This window comes from Oncorhynchus nerka, linkage group LG24 (genome assembly GCF_034236695.1).
Source record: "Oncorhynchus nerka isolate Pitt River linkage group LG24, Oner_Uvic_2.0, whole genome shotgun sequence".
NCBI classification, from domain to species: domain Eukaryota; kingdom Metazoa; phylum Chordata; class Actinopteri; order Salmoniformes; family Salmonidae; genus Oncorhynchus; species Oncorhynchus nerka.
In genome coordinates this window covers 43,878,078-43,891,279 of record NC_088419.1, presented here as the reverse complement: position 1 = coordinate 43,891,279, position 13,202 = coordinate 43,878,078, and the positions used below count along the sequence as shown (strand labels likewise).

General features: G+C 46.1%; 1 protein-coding gene across 1 annotated transcript in view; it reads right to left on the bottom strand.

Annotated features, from left to right (window-relative positions):
- Positions 1–13,202, bottom strand: part of adgb (androglobin) — a 110,800-nt gene that overhangs the window by 40,797 nt on the left and 56,801 nt on the right. The window contains exons 18-23 of the mRNA XM_029631913.2: positions 11,098–11,206; positions 5,859–5,994; positions 4,527–4,641; positions 3,759–3,926; positions 1,821–1,965; positions 1,612–1,737 (exon numbers count right to left, since the gene is read on the bottom strand). Coding sequence (XP_029487773.1) covers positions 1,612–1,737; positions 1,821–1,965; positions 3,759–3,926; positions 4,527–4,641; positions 5,859–5,994; positions 11,098–11,206 — 799 coding nt within the window. The remainder of the gene's footprint in view (positions 1–1,611; positions 1,738–1,820; positions 1,966–3,758; positions 3,927–4,526; positions 4,642–5,858; positions 5,995–11,097; positions 11,207–13,202) is intronic.

Genomic DNA, 13,202 nt, shown 5'->3' with positions numbered 1-13,202 from the left:
CAGCATTAACCCATTATTATCTGGTTTAGTAACGTTCAAGATGAGGACAGCATTAACCCATTATTACCTGGTTTAGTAGCATTGAGGATGAGGACAGCATTAACCCATTATTATCTGGTTTAGTAGCATTGAGGATGAGGACAGCATTAACCCATTATTACCTGGTTTAGTAGCATTGAGGATAAGGACAGCATTAACCCATTATTACCTGGTTTAGTAGCATTGAGGCTGAGGACAGCATTAACCCATTATTACTTGGTTTACTAGCATTGAAGATGAGGATAGCATTAACCCATTATTACCTGGTTCAGTAGCATTGAGGATGAGGACAGCATTAACCCATTATTACCTGGTTTAGTAGCATTGAGGATGAGGACAGAATTAACCCATTATTACCTGGTTTAGTAGCATTGAGGATAATGACAGCATTAACCCATTATTACCTGGTTTATTAGCATTGAGGATGAGGATAGCATTAACCCATTATTACCTGGTTTAGTAGCATTGATGATGAGGACAGCACTAACTCATTATTACTTGGTTTACTAGCATTGAGGATGAGGACAGCATTAACCCATTATTACCTGGTTTAGTAGCATTGAGGATGAGGACAGCATTAACCCATTATTACCTGGTTTAGTAGCATTGAGGATGAGGATAGCATTAACCCATTATTACCTGGTTTACTAGCATTGAGGATGAGGATAGCATTAAGCCATAATTACCTGGATTACTAGCATTGACGATAAGGACAGCATTAACCCATTATTACCTGGTTTAGTAGCATTGAGGATGAGGATAGCATTAACCCATTATGACCTGGTTTAGTAGCATTGACGATGAGGACAGCATTAACCCATAATTACCTGGATTACTAGCATTGAGGATGAGGATAGCATTAACCCATTAATACTAGGTTCAGTAGCATTGAGGATGAGGACAGCATTAACCCATTATTACCTGGTTTACGAGGATGAGGATAGCATTAACCCATTAATACTAGGTTCAGTAGCATTGAGGATGAGGACAGCATTAACCCATAATTACCTGGATTACTAGCATTGAGGATGAGGATAGCATTAACCCATTAATACTAGGTTCAGTAGCATTGAGGATGAGGACAGCATTAACCCATTATTACCTGGTTTAGTAGCATTGAGGATGAGGACAGCATTAACCCGTTATTACCTGGGTTAGTAGCATTGAGGATGAGGACAGCATTAACCCGTTATTACCTGGGTTAGTAGCATTGAGGATGAGGACAGCATTAACCCATTATTACCTGGTTTAGTAGCATTGAGGATGAGGACAGCATTAACCCGTTATTACCTGGGTTAGTAGCATTGAGGATGAGGACAGCATTAACCCATTATTACCTGGTTTAGTAGCATTGAGGATGAGGACAGCATTAACCCGTTATTACCTGGGTTAGTAGCATTGAGGATGAGGACAGCATTAACCCGTTATTACCTGGGTTAGTAGCATTGAGGATGAGGACAGCATTAACTCATTATTATCTGGTTTAGTAGCATTGAGGATGAGGACAGCATTAACCCATTATCACCTGGTTTACTAGCGTTGAGGATGAGGACAGCATTAACCCATTATTACCTGGTTTAGTAGAATTGAGGATCTCGCGGACTAGATGTCCCTTGAAGCCGGCCTGGAGGATCCTGACTGCCTGGATTTCCTGCTCGGTGGGCTTCCTGCTGCCCCAACCCTCTGGTGCCTCACAATCTGTACAACACACAATGATACACACAATAGTTACACATACACTTACATTCTTGCAGAGAAAAAAAAACACTCCACACACACACCTGAACCTGTGGGGGACGGTCCCCTTGTCTCGCTGGTGGAGAGCGAGGGGTCGTTGGTAAGGGCCTGGACAGCAAACAGCTCCTCTGCTGACAGCTTCCTGTCCAGAGCAACGCAGATCATGTGATACACTGCTTCATTAAACACCTGCACAGACAGGAGTGGGGAGGTCAGTGCGTGCACCAAGAGAGAGAGAGAGAGAGAGAGAGAGAGAGAGAGAGTGTGCATGTGTGTGTGCGTGGTTGTGTGTAGGGCCGGCTTAGGGCACACTCAGGGCACATTCCCCCAGGGCCCCCGACCCCAGAGAGCATATGAAGTTTCAAGTTCTCTTTCATATCGTCCGAGATTCCTAAATATTGGAAAACTGCCGCCGTCATCCCCATCTTCAAAGGGGGTGACACTCGAGACCCAAACTATTACAGACCTATATCCATCCTGACCTAACTTTGAAAGCCAAGGTAACAAACAGATCACTGACCATTTCGAATCCACACAAGTATTTCTATTTGCACATCATCATCTGCACATCTATCACTCCAGTGTTAATTTGCTAAATTGTAATTACTTCATTACTATGGCCTATTTATTGCCTTACCTCCTTACGCCATTTGCACACACTGTAATGATTACTTTTTCTCAACTGGCCTACCTGGTTAAATAGGTGGACTAACATTTTACAAAAATAAAAAGTTATATTGGTTGTATTTTCGGGATACAGATGGTATACACCTTCCAATGAAATACTTACTCGTAGGTTTCTTCTCAGATAATAATACGAACAAAGTCAATGGCTCAATATATTGTGTGTCTGTGTGGGTAAGGTGCGGAAAATCAGAGCAGGTGGTCAGTCCAGTTCAAGTGTTCAGCAGTCTGATGGCTTGTAGATAGAAACCATTTCTGAGCCTGTTGGTGTCAGACATCATGCTCCGATATCGTCTGCCCGACCGTAACAGAGTGAACAGCTCATGCCTGGGTTATGTGGGGTCCTTGATGATGCTCCAGGCACCGTTTCAAGTAGATGACCTGGATGGGTGGGAGCACAGTCCCAGTAATGTACTGGGCCATCTTCACCACCCGCTGGAGGGCTTTGCGGTTGTGGACGGAGAAATTCCCATAACAGGATGTGATGTATCTGGTTAGGACTCTCTCGATGGTGTAGCGGTAGTATTTGGAGATGACCTGGGATGGTATGCAGAATTGTTTCACCTGTCTTAGGAAGTATAGACACTCTTGTGCCCTCGTCAAGAGTGGTGGTGTTATTTTTGTTGGACGCGGAGGAACCTTTAAACTGCTGACTCGCTCTACTGCAGTCCCGTTGATGTGGATCGGGGCACGTTAACTCCTCTGCTTCCTGAAGTCAACAATCAACTACTTTGTTTTGCTGACGTTGAGGAAGAGGTTGTTGTCCTGGCACAATGCAAGTTCACTTACCTCCCCCCTATAGGCTGACTTGTTGTTTTTGGTTATCAGGCCTACAACCGTGGTGTTGCCAGGAAAGCAATGGCAAAATGTGTTGAATAGCTTTAACATTAACTTTAAAATAGAAAATGTCTCTCTCATGACAAAATGTGTAGAAAAGCATTATAAAACTGCACATTCTTCTCTGCCCCATGGCAAAATCTGTAAAAACTGCAGGAACTTAGCTATTTACCTAAAAACCTCCTTTGGAGGCAGGTGCCCGGGGCCCCAAATGTGGTAGTCCGGCCCTGAGTGTGTGTGTGTGTGTGTGCTTGTATACAGTGTGTGTGTGTGTGTGTGTCCAGCGTTAGTGTCAGTGTGTGTGTGTGTGTGTGGTCCAGTGTTCGTGCCAGTGTGTGTCCAGTGTTAGTGTCGAGTGTGTCTAGTGTTAGTGTCGAGTGTGTCAGTGTGTGTCCAGTGTCAGTGTCAGTGTGTGTGTGTGTGTGTGTGTGTGTGTGTGTGTGTGTGTGTGTGTGTCCTACCCTCTGGTGGTCTCGGAGCCCTCCGACAGTGCTGAGCTGAGCGGGACAGTGGGCGTCCCCGAGAGCCCTGGTGGCTGCTGGGAGCTCCAGCTCATCTGAGAAGGAGCTGACCACTCTGCCCAGTGGCCTCAGAATAGACAGGGCCTGCTCACAAAAACGCACACTCTCCTGGAGGTGGGGAGGAGAGGAGAAGAGAGGGTGGGGGTAAGGACACGTGAGGTGAAAGTGAACTGTCAGAGAAAATGCTCCTTGGTTCTGTCCATTCCGTCTGCTTATTCACCATGGAGAAAAGGGTTATCAAACACACTTCTTGTGCAAATACTGCCTGACTAGTCATTTTCCAGCTGCTTGAGTCTGCATATGGCATGAATAAGCCAACATGTTCACAGTCTTGGCTTTATATGAGAAAGTCCCTATAGCCTGAGCAGCCACAGTACACTGCCTGCCTCTCCTCCCCTCTTCTCCTCACCTCCTCCTCCAGCTGTTGGTGTATTGTGACCAGCATCAGCTTTCCGTGATAGAGACAGACACAGATAGACAGAGACAGACAGAGATCTCTGACCCACTGTGGCCTGAGTGCAGAGGGGATATTATCCTTAACATCAGACGCGCATCCGAGAGTGAGAGGAGAGGTAAGAAGAGGAGGATGAGGAGGTATCCCCATGCCTGAATGGGCATATAAACAGAAGGTGAGGAGAAACCAAGCGGCTATTACGGAATGGCTGTCTGCTGGCGTTTCCATGGTGATGGTGGTGTCCTCTAACTTACCTTGTCAAGGTGAGGCATGATGGTCTCCTCGTCTCCGAAAACGAAGGGTGCCATGCTGTACAGGTGGATGTGGTAGCCCAGAGGCGCCCTCGTGTGGATGCACAGGACATGACGCCTAGGGCAGGGGAGGAGAGGGGGTGAGGGCGAGAGTAGAGAATGGACGGATAGAGAGGGGGTAAGTGAGAGGAAAGAGAGAGGGATCAGATTAGCCCTAACATTATGTGAAACCAACCCCTCACCAAATAACAAACCATGAAACTGGATTGATAAAAACCCAATGATAGTGCCAGTCCGCTTAGAGCTACTGCACCAAGGCCTAGTCAGCTCTACAGACTCATTTCCATATACAGTAGGTTAATAATCCCTTCCCCTCAGACCCAATTACAAAAGCCATGTCTCTGTCCGGCAGTAATGTCTTCCTGGCTGCCTGGGTCAAGTGTGGTCCACTCATAGAGCAGTCGTGCTAATGCACCGTGAGCCCACAGCAGCTCATAGCCCTGCTAGAACACTGCCAGCCTGACGGACTCCTCCATCCCATAAGCTTGGCATAATACAGCCATCACAGCCAAACATGATCAATGACAATAGACCTGATTGGTGTTGGGTTTAAGAGAATAGAATAATGGATAGAGGGAGGAGAGGGAAGTGGTTGACAGAAAATGAAGCGAGAGAAATATAAAAGAGGGAGAGATACTGTAAAATGATTGCCTGTGTGAAACAGAGATCGAGGGACAGATTGAGAGATAGAAAAGGATTGAAAAGAGAGCGCAAAGCAGAGTGAGAGGTTGAGATTGAGTTCATTATCATTTGGCGGAAACAGCCCCCCCCCCCCCCCACTTCAATCACTCAGGGACGAGTGGTGCGCTAAGTGTTACGTTTACACCACGGCACAGTGGTAATTGTAGCTCCGCGTCCCTCCACCTGACCCCAGAAACTAGGCCCCCTGCTTCTAGGCCAACCAGAAGCCATTAATAGAGACTAGGGCAAGTATTTTTCTCAGAGTGTCAGATCTAACTGTAAAAGATATGTCGATGGTGTGAGGTTTCAGCTGTAGCTTTGGAAATCAGCAGTGAAGTTAATAGTGTAAAGGTTACGTTGGGTTATTTTCATCAATAAAACCATGTAAAATACTGGTCTCATAAGGGCAAAAGTTCAACATCCAAACATCAGGAGGGTGTGCTGAGGCTTTTATGCACCCTGATGATGGCCAACTGTGGAACATGGGCACCATGGTACTGCTTCAGAGTGTCATGAAATGTCTGGTGCCAACAACAGCTTGTATATGTATGGCTGGTGGTGAGGGTGGTCAGGTCAGGTTGAGCCAGGTCTTACCCAGGGGGGAGGACCAGCAGGGCAGCCTTGCAGGAAGTGGTCTGGATGTGGAGGACAGGGAGCTGACGCAGCAGACTCTTCCAGGAGTAGGGCTCTGCTATGAGAACTCCAGACCTGCCCACAGGACTCTCCTTCTCTACAATAAGACAGAAGATATAAACAGATGGCCGAATACAAAGGCACACAAGTGCTGTTGATGGGTTATAATGGTACACTACATGACCAAAATTATGTGGACATCTGCTCGTCGAACATCTCATTCCAAAATCATGGGCATTAAAATGTAGTTGACTCCCCCCTCCCTTTGCTGCTATAACAGCCTCCACTCTTTTGGGAAGGCTTTGGAACATTGGAACATTGCTGCGGGGACTTCCTTCCACAAGAGCATTAGGGAGGTCGGGCACCGATGTTGGGCCTGTCTCGCAGTCGGCGTTCCAATTCATCCCAAAGGTGTTTGATGGGGTTGAGGTCAGGGCTCTGTGAAGGCCAGTCAAGTTCTTTCTCTCTGATCTCGAAAAGCCATTTCTGTATGGACCTCGCTTTGTGCACAGGGGCATTCTCATGCTGAAACAGGAAAGGGCATTCCCCACACTGTAGCCACAAAGTTAGAAGCACAAAATCGTCTAGATATCCCTTCACTGGAACAACGGGGCCTAGGCCAAAACATGAAAAACAGCCCCAGACCATTATTCCTCCACCACCAAACGTTACAGTTGGCACTATACATTCGGGCAGGCATTGTAGTGTTCTCATTGCATCCGCCAAACCCAGATTAGTCCGTCGGACTGCTACAGGGTGAAGTGTGATTCATCACGCCAGAGAACCCGTTTCCACTGCTCGGCGAGCTTTACACCACTCCAGCCGACGCTTGGCATTGCGCATGGTGATCTTAGGCTCCCGAAGAACAGTTCTTGTGCTGATGTTTCTTCCAGAGACAGTTTGGAACTCGGTAGTGAGTGTTAGAACTGAGGACAGAAGATTATTAAGAGCTACGCACTACAGCTCTTGGCGGTCCCATTCTGTGAGCTTGTGTGGCCTACCACTTCGAGGTTGAGCCGTTGTTGCTCCTAGACATTTCCACTACACAATAACAGCACTTTCAGTTGCCTGGGACTGGGACAAACTGAAATTTGACAAACTGACCTTGGAAAGGTGGCATCGTATGACAGTGCCACGTTAAAAGTAATTGAGCTCTTCAGCAAGGCCATTTTTACTGCCAATGTTTGTCTAAGGAGATTGCATGGCTGTGTGCTCAATTTTATACACCTGTCAGCAATGGGTGTAGCTGAAAAAGCTGAATCCACTAATTTGAAAGGGTGTCCACATACTTTTGTGTGTGTATATATATATATATATATATACACTGCTCAAAAAAATAAAGTGAACACTTAAACAACACAATGTAACTCCAAGTCAATCACACTTCTGTGAAATCAAACTGTCCACTTAGGAAGCAACACTGATTGACAATACATTTCACATGCTGTTGTGCAAATGGAATAGACAACAGGTGGAAATTATAGGCAATTAGCAAGACACCTCCAATAAAGGAGTGGTTCTGAAGGTGGTGTCCACAGACCACTTCTCAGTTCCTATGCTTCCTGGCTGATGTTTTGGTCACTTTTGAATGCTGGCGGTGCTTTCACTCTAGTAGCATGAGACGGAGTCTACAACCCACACAAGTGGCTCAGGTAGTGCAGCTCATCCAGGATGGCACATCAATGAGAGCTGTGGCAAGAAGGTTTGCTGTGTCTGTCAGCGTAGTGTCCAGAGCATGGAAGCGCTACCAGGAGACAGGCCAGTACATCAGGAGACGTGGAGGAGGCCGTAGGAGGGCAACAACCCAGCAGCAGGACCGCTACCTGAGCCTTTGTGCAAGGAGGAGCAGGAGGAGCACTGCCAGAGCCCTGCAAAATGACCTCCAGCAGGCCACAAATGTGCATGTGTCTGCTCAAACGGTCAGAAACAGACTCCATGTGGGTGGTATGAGGGCCCGACGTCCACAGGTGGGGGTTGTGCTTACAGCCCAACACCGTGCAGGACGTTTGGCATTTGCCAGAGAACACCAAGATTGGCAAATTCGCCACTGGCGCCCTGTGCTCTTCACAGATGAAAGCAGGTTCACACTGAACACATGTGACAGACGTGACAGAGTCTGGAGACGCCGTGGAGAACGTTCAAGAGGAAGGCATTGATGCTATGGACTGGCCCGCCCAATCCCCAGACCTGAATCCAATGGAGCACATCTGGGACATCATGTCTTGCTCCATCCATCTGCCACCTCATCAGGAGCATGCCCAGGCGTTGTAGGGAGGTCATACAGGCACGTGGAGGCCACACACACTACTGAGCCTCATTTTGATGTTTCCACCCCCATGCTTCACAGTAGGTATGGTGTTCTTTGGATGCAACTCAGCATTCTTTGACCTCCAAACATGACGAGTTGAGTTTTTACCAAAAAGTTATATTTGGGTTTCATCTGACCATATGACATTCTCCCAATCTTCTTCTGGATCCTCCAAATGCTCTCTAGCAAACTTCAGATGGGCCTGGACATGTACTGGCTTGAGCAGGGGGACACGTCTGGCACTGCAGGATTTGAGTCCCTGGCGGCGTAGTGTGTTACTGATGGTAGGCTTTGTTACTTTGGTCCCAGCTCTCTGCAGGTCATTCACTAGGTCCCCCTGTGTGGTTCTGGGATTTCTGCTCACCGTTCTTGTGATCATTTGGACCCCACGGGGTGAGATCTTGCGTGGAGCCCCAGATCGAGGGAGATTAGCAGTGGTCTTGTAGGTCTTCCATTTCCTAATAATTGCTCCCACAGTTGATTTCTTCAAACCAAGCTGCTTACCTATTGCAGATTCAGTCTTCCCCGCCTGGTGCAGGTCTACAATTTTGTTTCTGGTGTCCTTTGACAGCTCTTTGGTCTTGGCCATAGTGGAGTTTGGAGTGTGACTGTTTGAGGTTGTGGACAGGTGTCTTTTATACTGATAACAAGTTCAAACAGGTGCCATTAATACAGGTAACGAGTGGAGGACAGAGAAGCCTCTTAAAGAAGAAGTTACAGGTCTGTGAGAGCCAGAAATCTTGCTTGTTTGTAGGTGACCAAATACTTATTTTCCACCATAATTTGCAAATACATTCATTAAAAATCCTACAATGTGATTTTCTGGATTTTTTCTCTCATTTTGTCTGTCATAGTTGAAGTGTACCTATGATGAAAATTACAGGCCTCTCTCATCTTTTTAAGTGGGAGAACTTGCACAATTGGTGGCTGACTAAATACTTTTTTGTCCCACTGTGTGTATGTGTGTGTGTGTATATATATATATATATATATATATATATATATATATATATATACAGTGCCTTGCGAAAGTATTCGGCCCCCTTGAACTTTGCGACCTTTTGCCACATTTCAGGCTTCAAACATAAAGATATATAAAACTGTATTTTTTTGTGAAGAATCAACAACAAGTGGGACACAATCATGAAGTGGAACAACATTTATTGGATATTTCAAACTTTTTTAACAAATCAAAAACTGAAAAATTGGGCGTGCAAAATTATTCAGCCCCTTTACTTTCAGTGCAGCAAACTCTCTCCAGAAGTTCAGTGAGGATCTCTGAATGATCCAATGTTGACCTAAATGACTGATGATGATAAATACAATCCACCTGTGTGTAATCAAGTCTCCGTATAAATGCACCTGCACTGTGATAGTCTCAGAGGTCCGTTAAAACCAAGCTTTCCCAAGCTTTTTCCCAAGCTTTAAACATCCCAAGGAGCACTGTGCAAGCGATAATATTGAAATGGAAGGAGTATCAGACCACTGCAAATCTACCAAGACCTGGCCGTCCCTCTAAACTTTCAGCTCATACAAGGAGAAGACTGATCAGAGATGCAGCCAAGAGGCCCATGATCACTCTGGATGAACTGCAGAGATCTACAGCTGAGGTGGGAGACTTTGTCCATAGGACAACAATCAGTCGTATATTGCACAAATCTGACCTTTATGGAAGAGTGGCAAGAAGAAAGCCATTTCTTAAAGATATCCATAAAAAGTGTTGTTTAAAGTTTGCCACAAGCCACCTGGGAGACACACCAAACATGTGGAAGAAGGTGCTCTGGTCAGATGAAACCAAAATTGAACTTTTTGGCAACAATGCAAAACGTTATGTTTGGCGTAAAAGCAACACAGCTCATCACTCTGAACACACCATCCCCACTGTCAAACATGGTGGTGGCAGCATCATGGTTTGGGCCTGCTTTTCTTCAGTAGGGACAGGGAAGATGGTTAAAATTGATGGGAAGATGGATGGAGCCAAATACAGGACCATTCTGGAAGAAAACCTGATGGAGTCTGCAAAAGACCTGAGACTGGGACGGAGATTTGTCTTCCAACAAGACAATGATCCAAAACATAAAGCAAAATCTACAATGGAATGGTTCAAAAATAAACATATCCAGGTGTTAGAATGGCCAAGTCAAAGTCCAGGCCTGAATCCAATCGAGAATCTGTGGAAAGAACTGAAAACTGCTGTTCACAAATGCTCTCCAGCCAACCTCACTGAGCTCGAGCTGTTTTGCAAGGAGGAATGGGAAAAAATGTCAGTCTCTCGATGTGCAAAACTGATAGAGACATACCCCAAGCGACTTACAGCTGTAATCGCAGCAAAAGGTGGCGCTACAAAGTATTAACTTAAGGGGGCTGAATAATTTTGCACGCCCAATCTTTCAGTTTTTGATTTGTTAAAAAAGTTTGAAATATCCAATAAATGTCGTTCCACTTCATGATTGTGTCCCACTTGTTGATTCTTCACAAAAAAATACAGTTTTATATCTTTATCTTTGAAGCCTGAAATGTGGCAAAAGGTCGCAAAGTTCAAGGGGGCCGAATACTTTCGCAAGGCACTGTTTATATGTATATAGTGTACTCTTTCTGTTGTTTGGAAGTTTGTAATTGAGTGGATTGTAATTGAGTGGGCGAGTATGAGTGTGTGTAGATGGGTGCGGTGTTCATTGTATTATGAAACGTGCACACCATCTGCGTGTTTGTAAATGGTTTGTCTGCGCATGATGTTTGGGTGAGATATAAACATGTGTCTGTGGTATGCGCATGGTGTGTGCAAGTCCCAGTGTGTGTGTGTATGCTGCATACCTATGTGTGCGCGCAGGAGCATATGGTGAGTGTGTGTACGCCCATGCATGTGGGTGTTTTTGTATGTTATGCCCTTACTCTCATCGGCTGTCTCTCCCCAGTGTACCAAAGCAGAGAAGCTGATGAGGATGTGGGAAGGCTGCAAGCTGTCCACCAACAGGTAGTGAGAGCCCTTCTCATCTAGGGACTGGAAAAACACACAGACAGACAGCACCAAGCTACACTCATCAGTATGGAGGGGAGGAGAAGGAAAAGAGGGGGGAGAGAGAGAAGGGGATATATATATATATACACTGCTCAAAAAAATAAAGGGAACACTTAAACAACACAATTTGGCAGAGAACACCAAGATTAGCAAATCCGCCACTGGCGCTCTGTGCTCTTCACAGATGAAAGCAGGTTCACACTGAGCACGTGACAGACGTGACAGTCTGGAGACGCAGTGGAGAACGTTCGGCTGCCTTCAACATCCTCCAGCATGACCGGTTTGGCAGTGGGTCAGTCATGGTGTGGGGTGGCATTTCTTTGGGGGGCCGTACAGCCCTCCATGTGCTCGCCAGAGGTAGCCTGACTGCCATTAGGTACCGAGATGAGATCCTCAGACCCCTTGTGAGACCACATGCTGGTGTGGTTGGCCCTGGGTTCCTCCTAATGCAAGACAATGCAAGACAATGCTAGACCTCATGTGGCTGGAGTGTGTCAGCAGTTCCTGCAAGAGGAAGGCATTGATGCTATGGACTGGCCCGCCCGTTCCCCAGACCTGAATCCAATTGAGCACATCTGGGACATCATGTCTTGCTCCATCCACCAACGCCACGTTGCACCACAGACTGTCCAGGAGTTGGCGGATGCTTTAGTCCAGGTCTGGGAGGAGAGCCCTCGGGAGACCATCCGCCACCTCATCAGGAGCATTCCCAGGCGTTGTAGGGAGGTCATACAGGCACGTGGAGGCCACACACACTACTGTGAGCCTCATTTTGACTTGTTTTAAGGACATTACAAAGTTGGATCAGCCTGTAGTGTGGTTTTCCACTTTAATTTTGAGTGTGACTCATAAATCCAGACCTCCATGGGTTGATAAATTTGATTTCCATTGATCATTTTTGTGTGATTTTGTGTTCAGCACATTCAACTATGTAAAGAAAAAAGTATTTCATAAGAATATTTCATTCATTCAGATCTAGGATGTGTTATTTTAGTGTTCCCTTTATTTTTTTGAGCAGTGTATATATATATATATATATATATATATATATATATATATATATATAATAAGAGAGAGAGAGAGAGAAAGCATGCAAGGCGGCAACATATGGAATAAGAAAGGAGATGGGAGTATGAAAAGACAGAGCCACAGAGCTAGAGACAGAGAAAAAGACCGATAAAGAGCGAGCGACACAGACGTGCCTGGGATGAAAGGAGTGAAACGCTCCTTCTCAATCCCACATGCACGCACACACAGGCCACCAGAGAGGGTGGCTGCAGTCCTAACACTGTGGGCTGATAGAAATCTCAGGTGCAGTGCAGTGCGCTGGACAGTAGAGTCCATCAGTAGAGAAGGTGTACCTGTGGAAACACAACAGCAGAGGGCGCTGTGAGGTGTGGCTGGGTGACAGGGAAGGCAGATTGGGCAGTCGGGAGTGTGTCAAAGCATGCATGTATAGTGGAAGGAGAGATAGCTCCGTACAATTTAAAGAAGCTTTGAGCTTGACAAACACAGTACACATGCCAATGATAGAGGTAGATATTACTGGATATAGGATGCAGCATGGTATTTTTGCCACCTGTATTTAGTATTTAGCGCAGCAGACACAGTGAAGTTAAAGGGGCATGGATGGTTATTGTACCTGAATAGAATGGATGTTACAGTAAGGTGTAGCTGTACAGGATTGTATTGTACCTGAATATGTGCAGCAGCAGAGGAGCCTGGGTGGCGTACAGGTGTAGCTGTACAGGCTTGTATTGTACCTGAATATGTGCAGCAGCAGAGGAGCCTGGGTGGCATACAGGTGTAGCTGTACAGGCTTGTATTGTACCTGAATATGTGCAGCAGCAGAGGAGCCTGGGTGGCGTACAGGTGTAGCTGTACAAGTGTAGCTGTACAGGCTTGTATTGTACCTGAATATGTGCATCAGCAGAGGAGCCTGGGTGGCGTACAGGTGTAGCTGTAAAGGTGTAGCTGT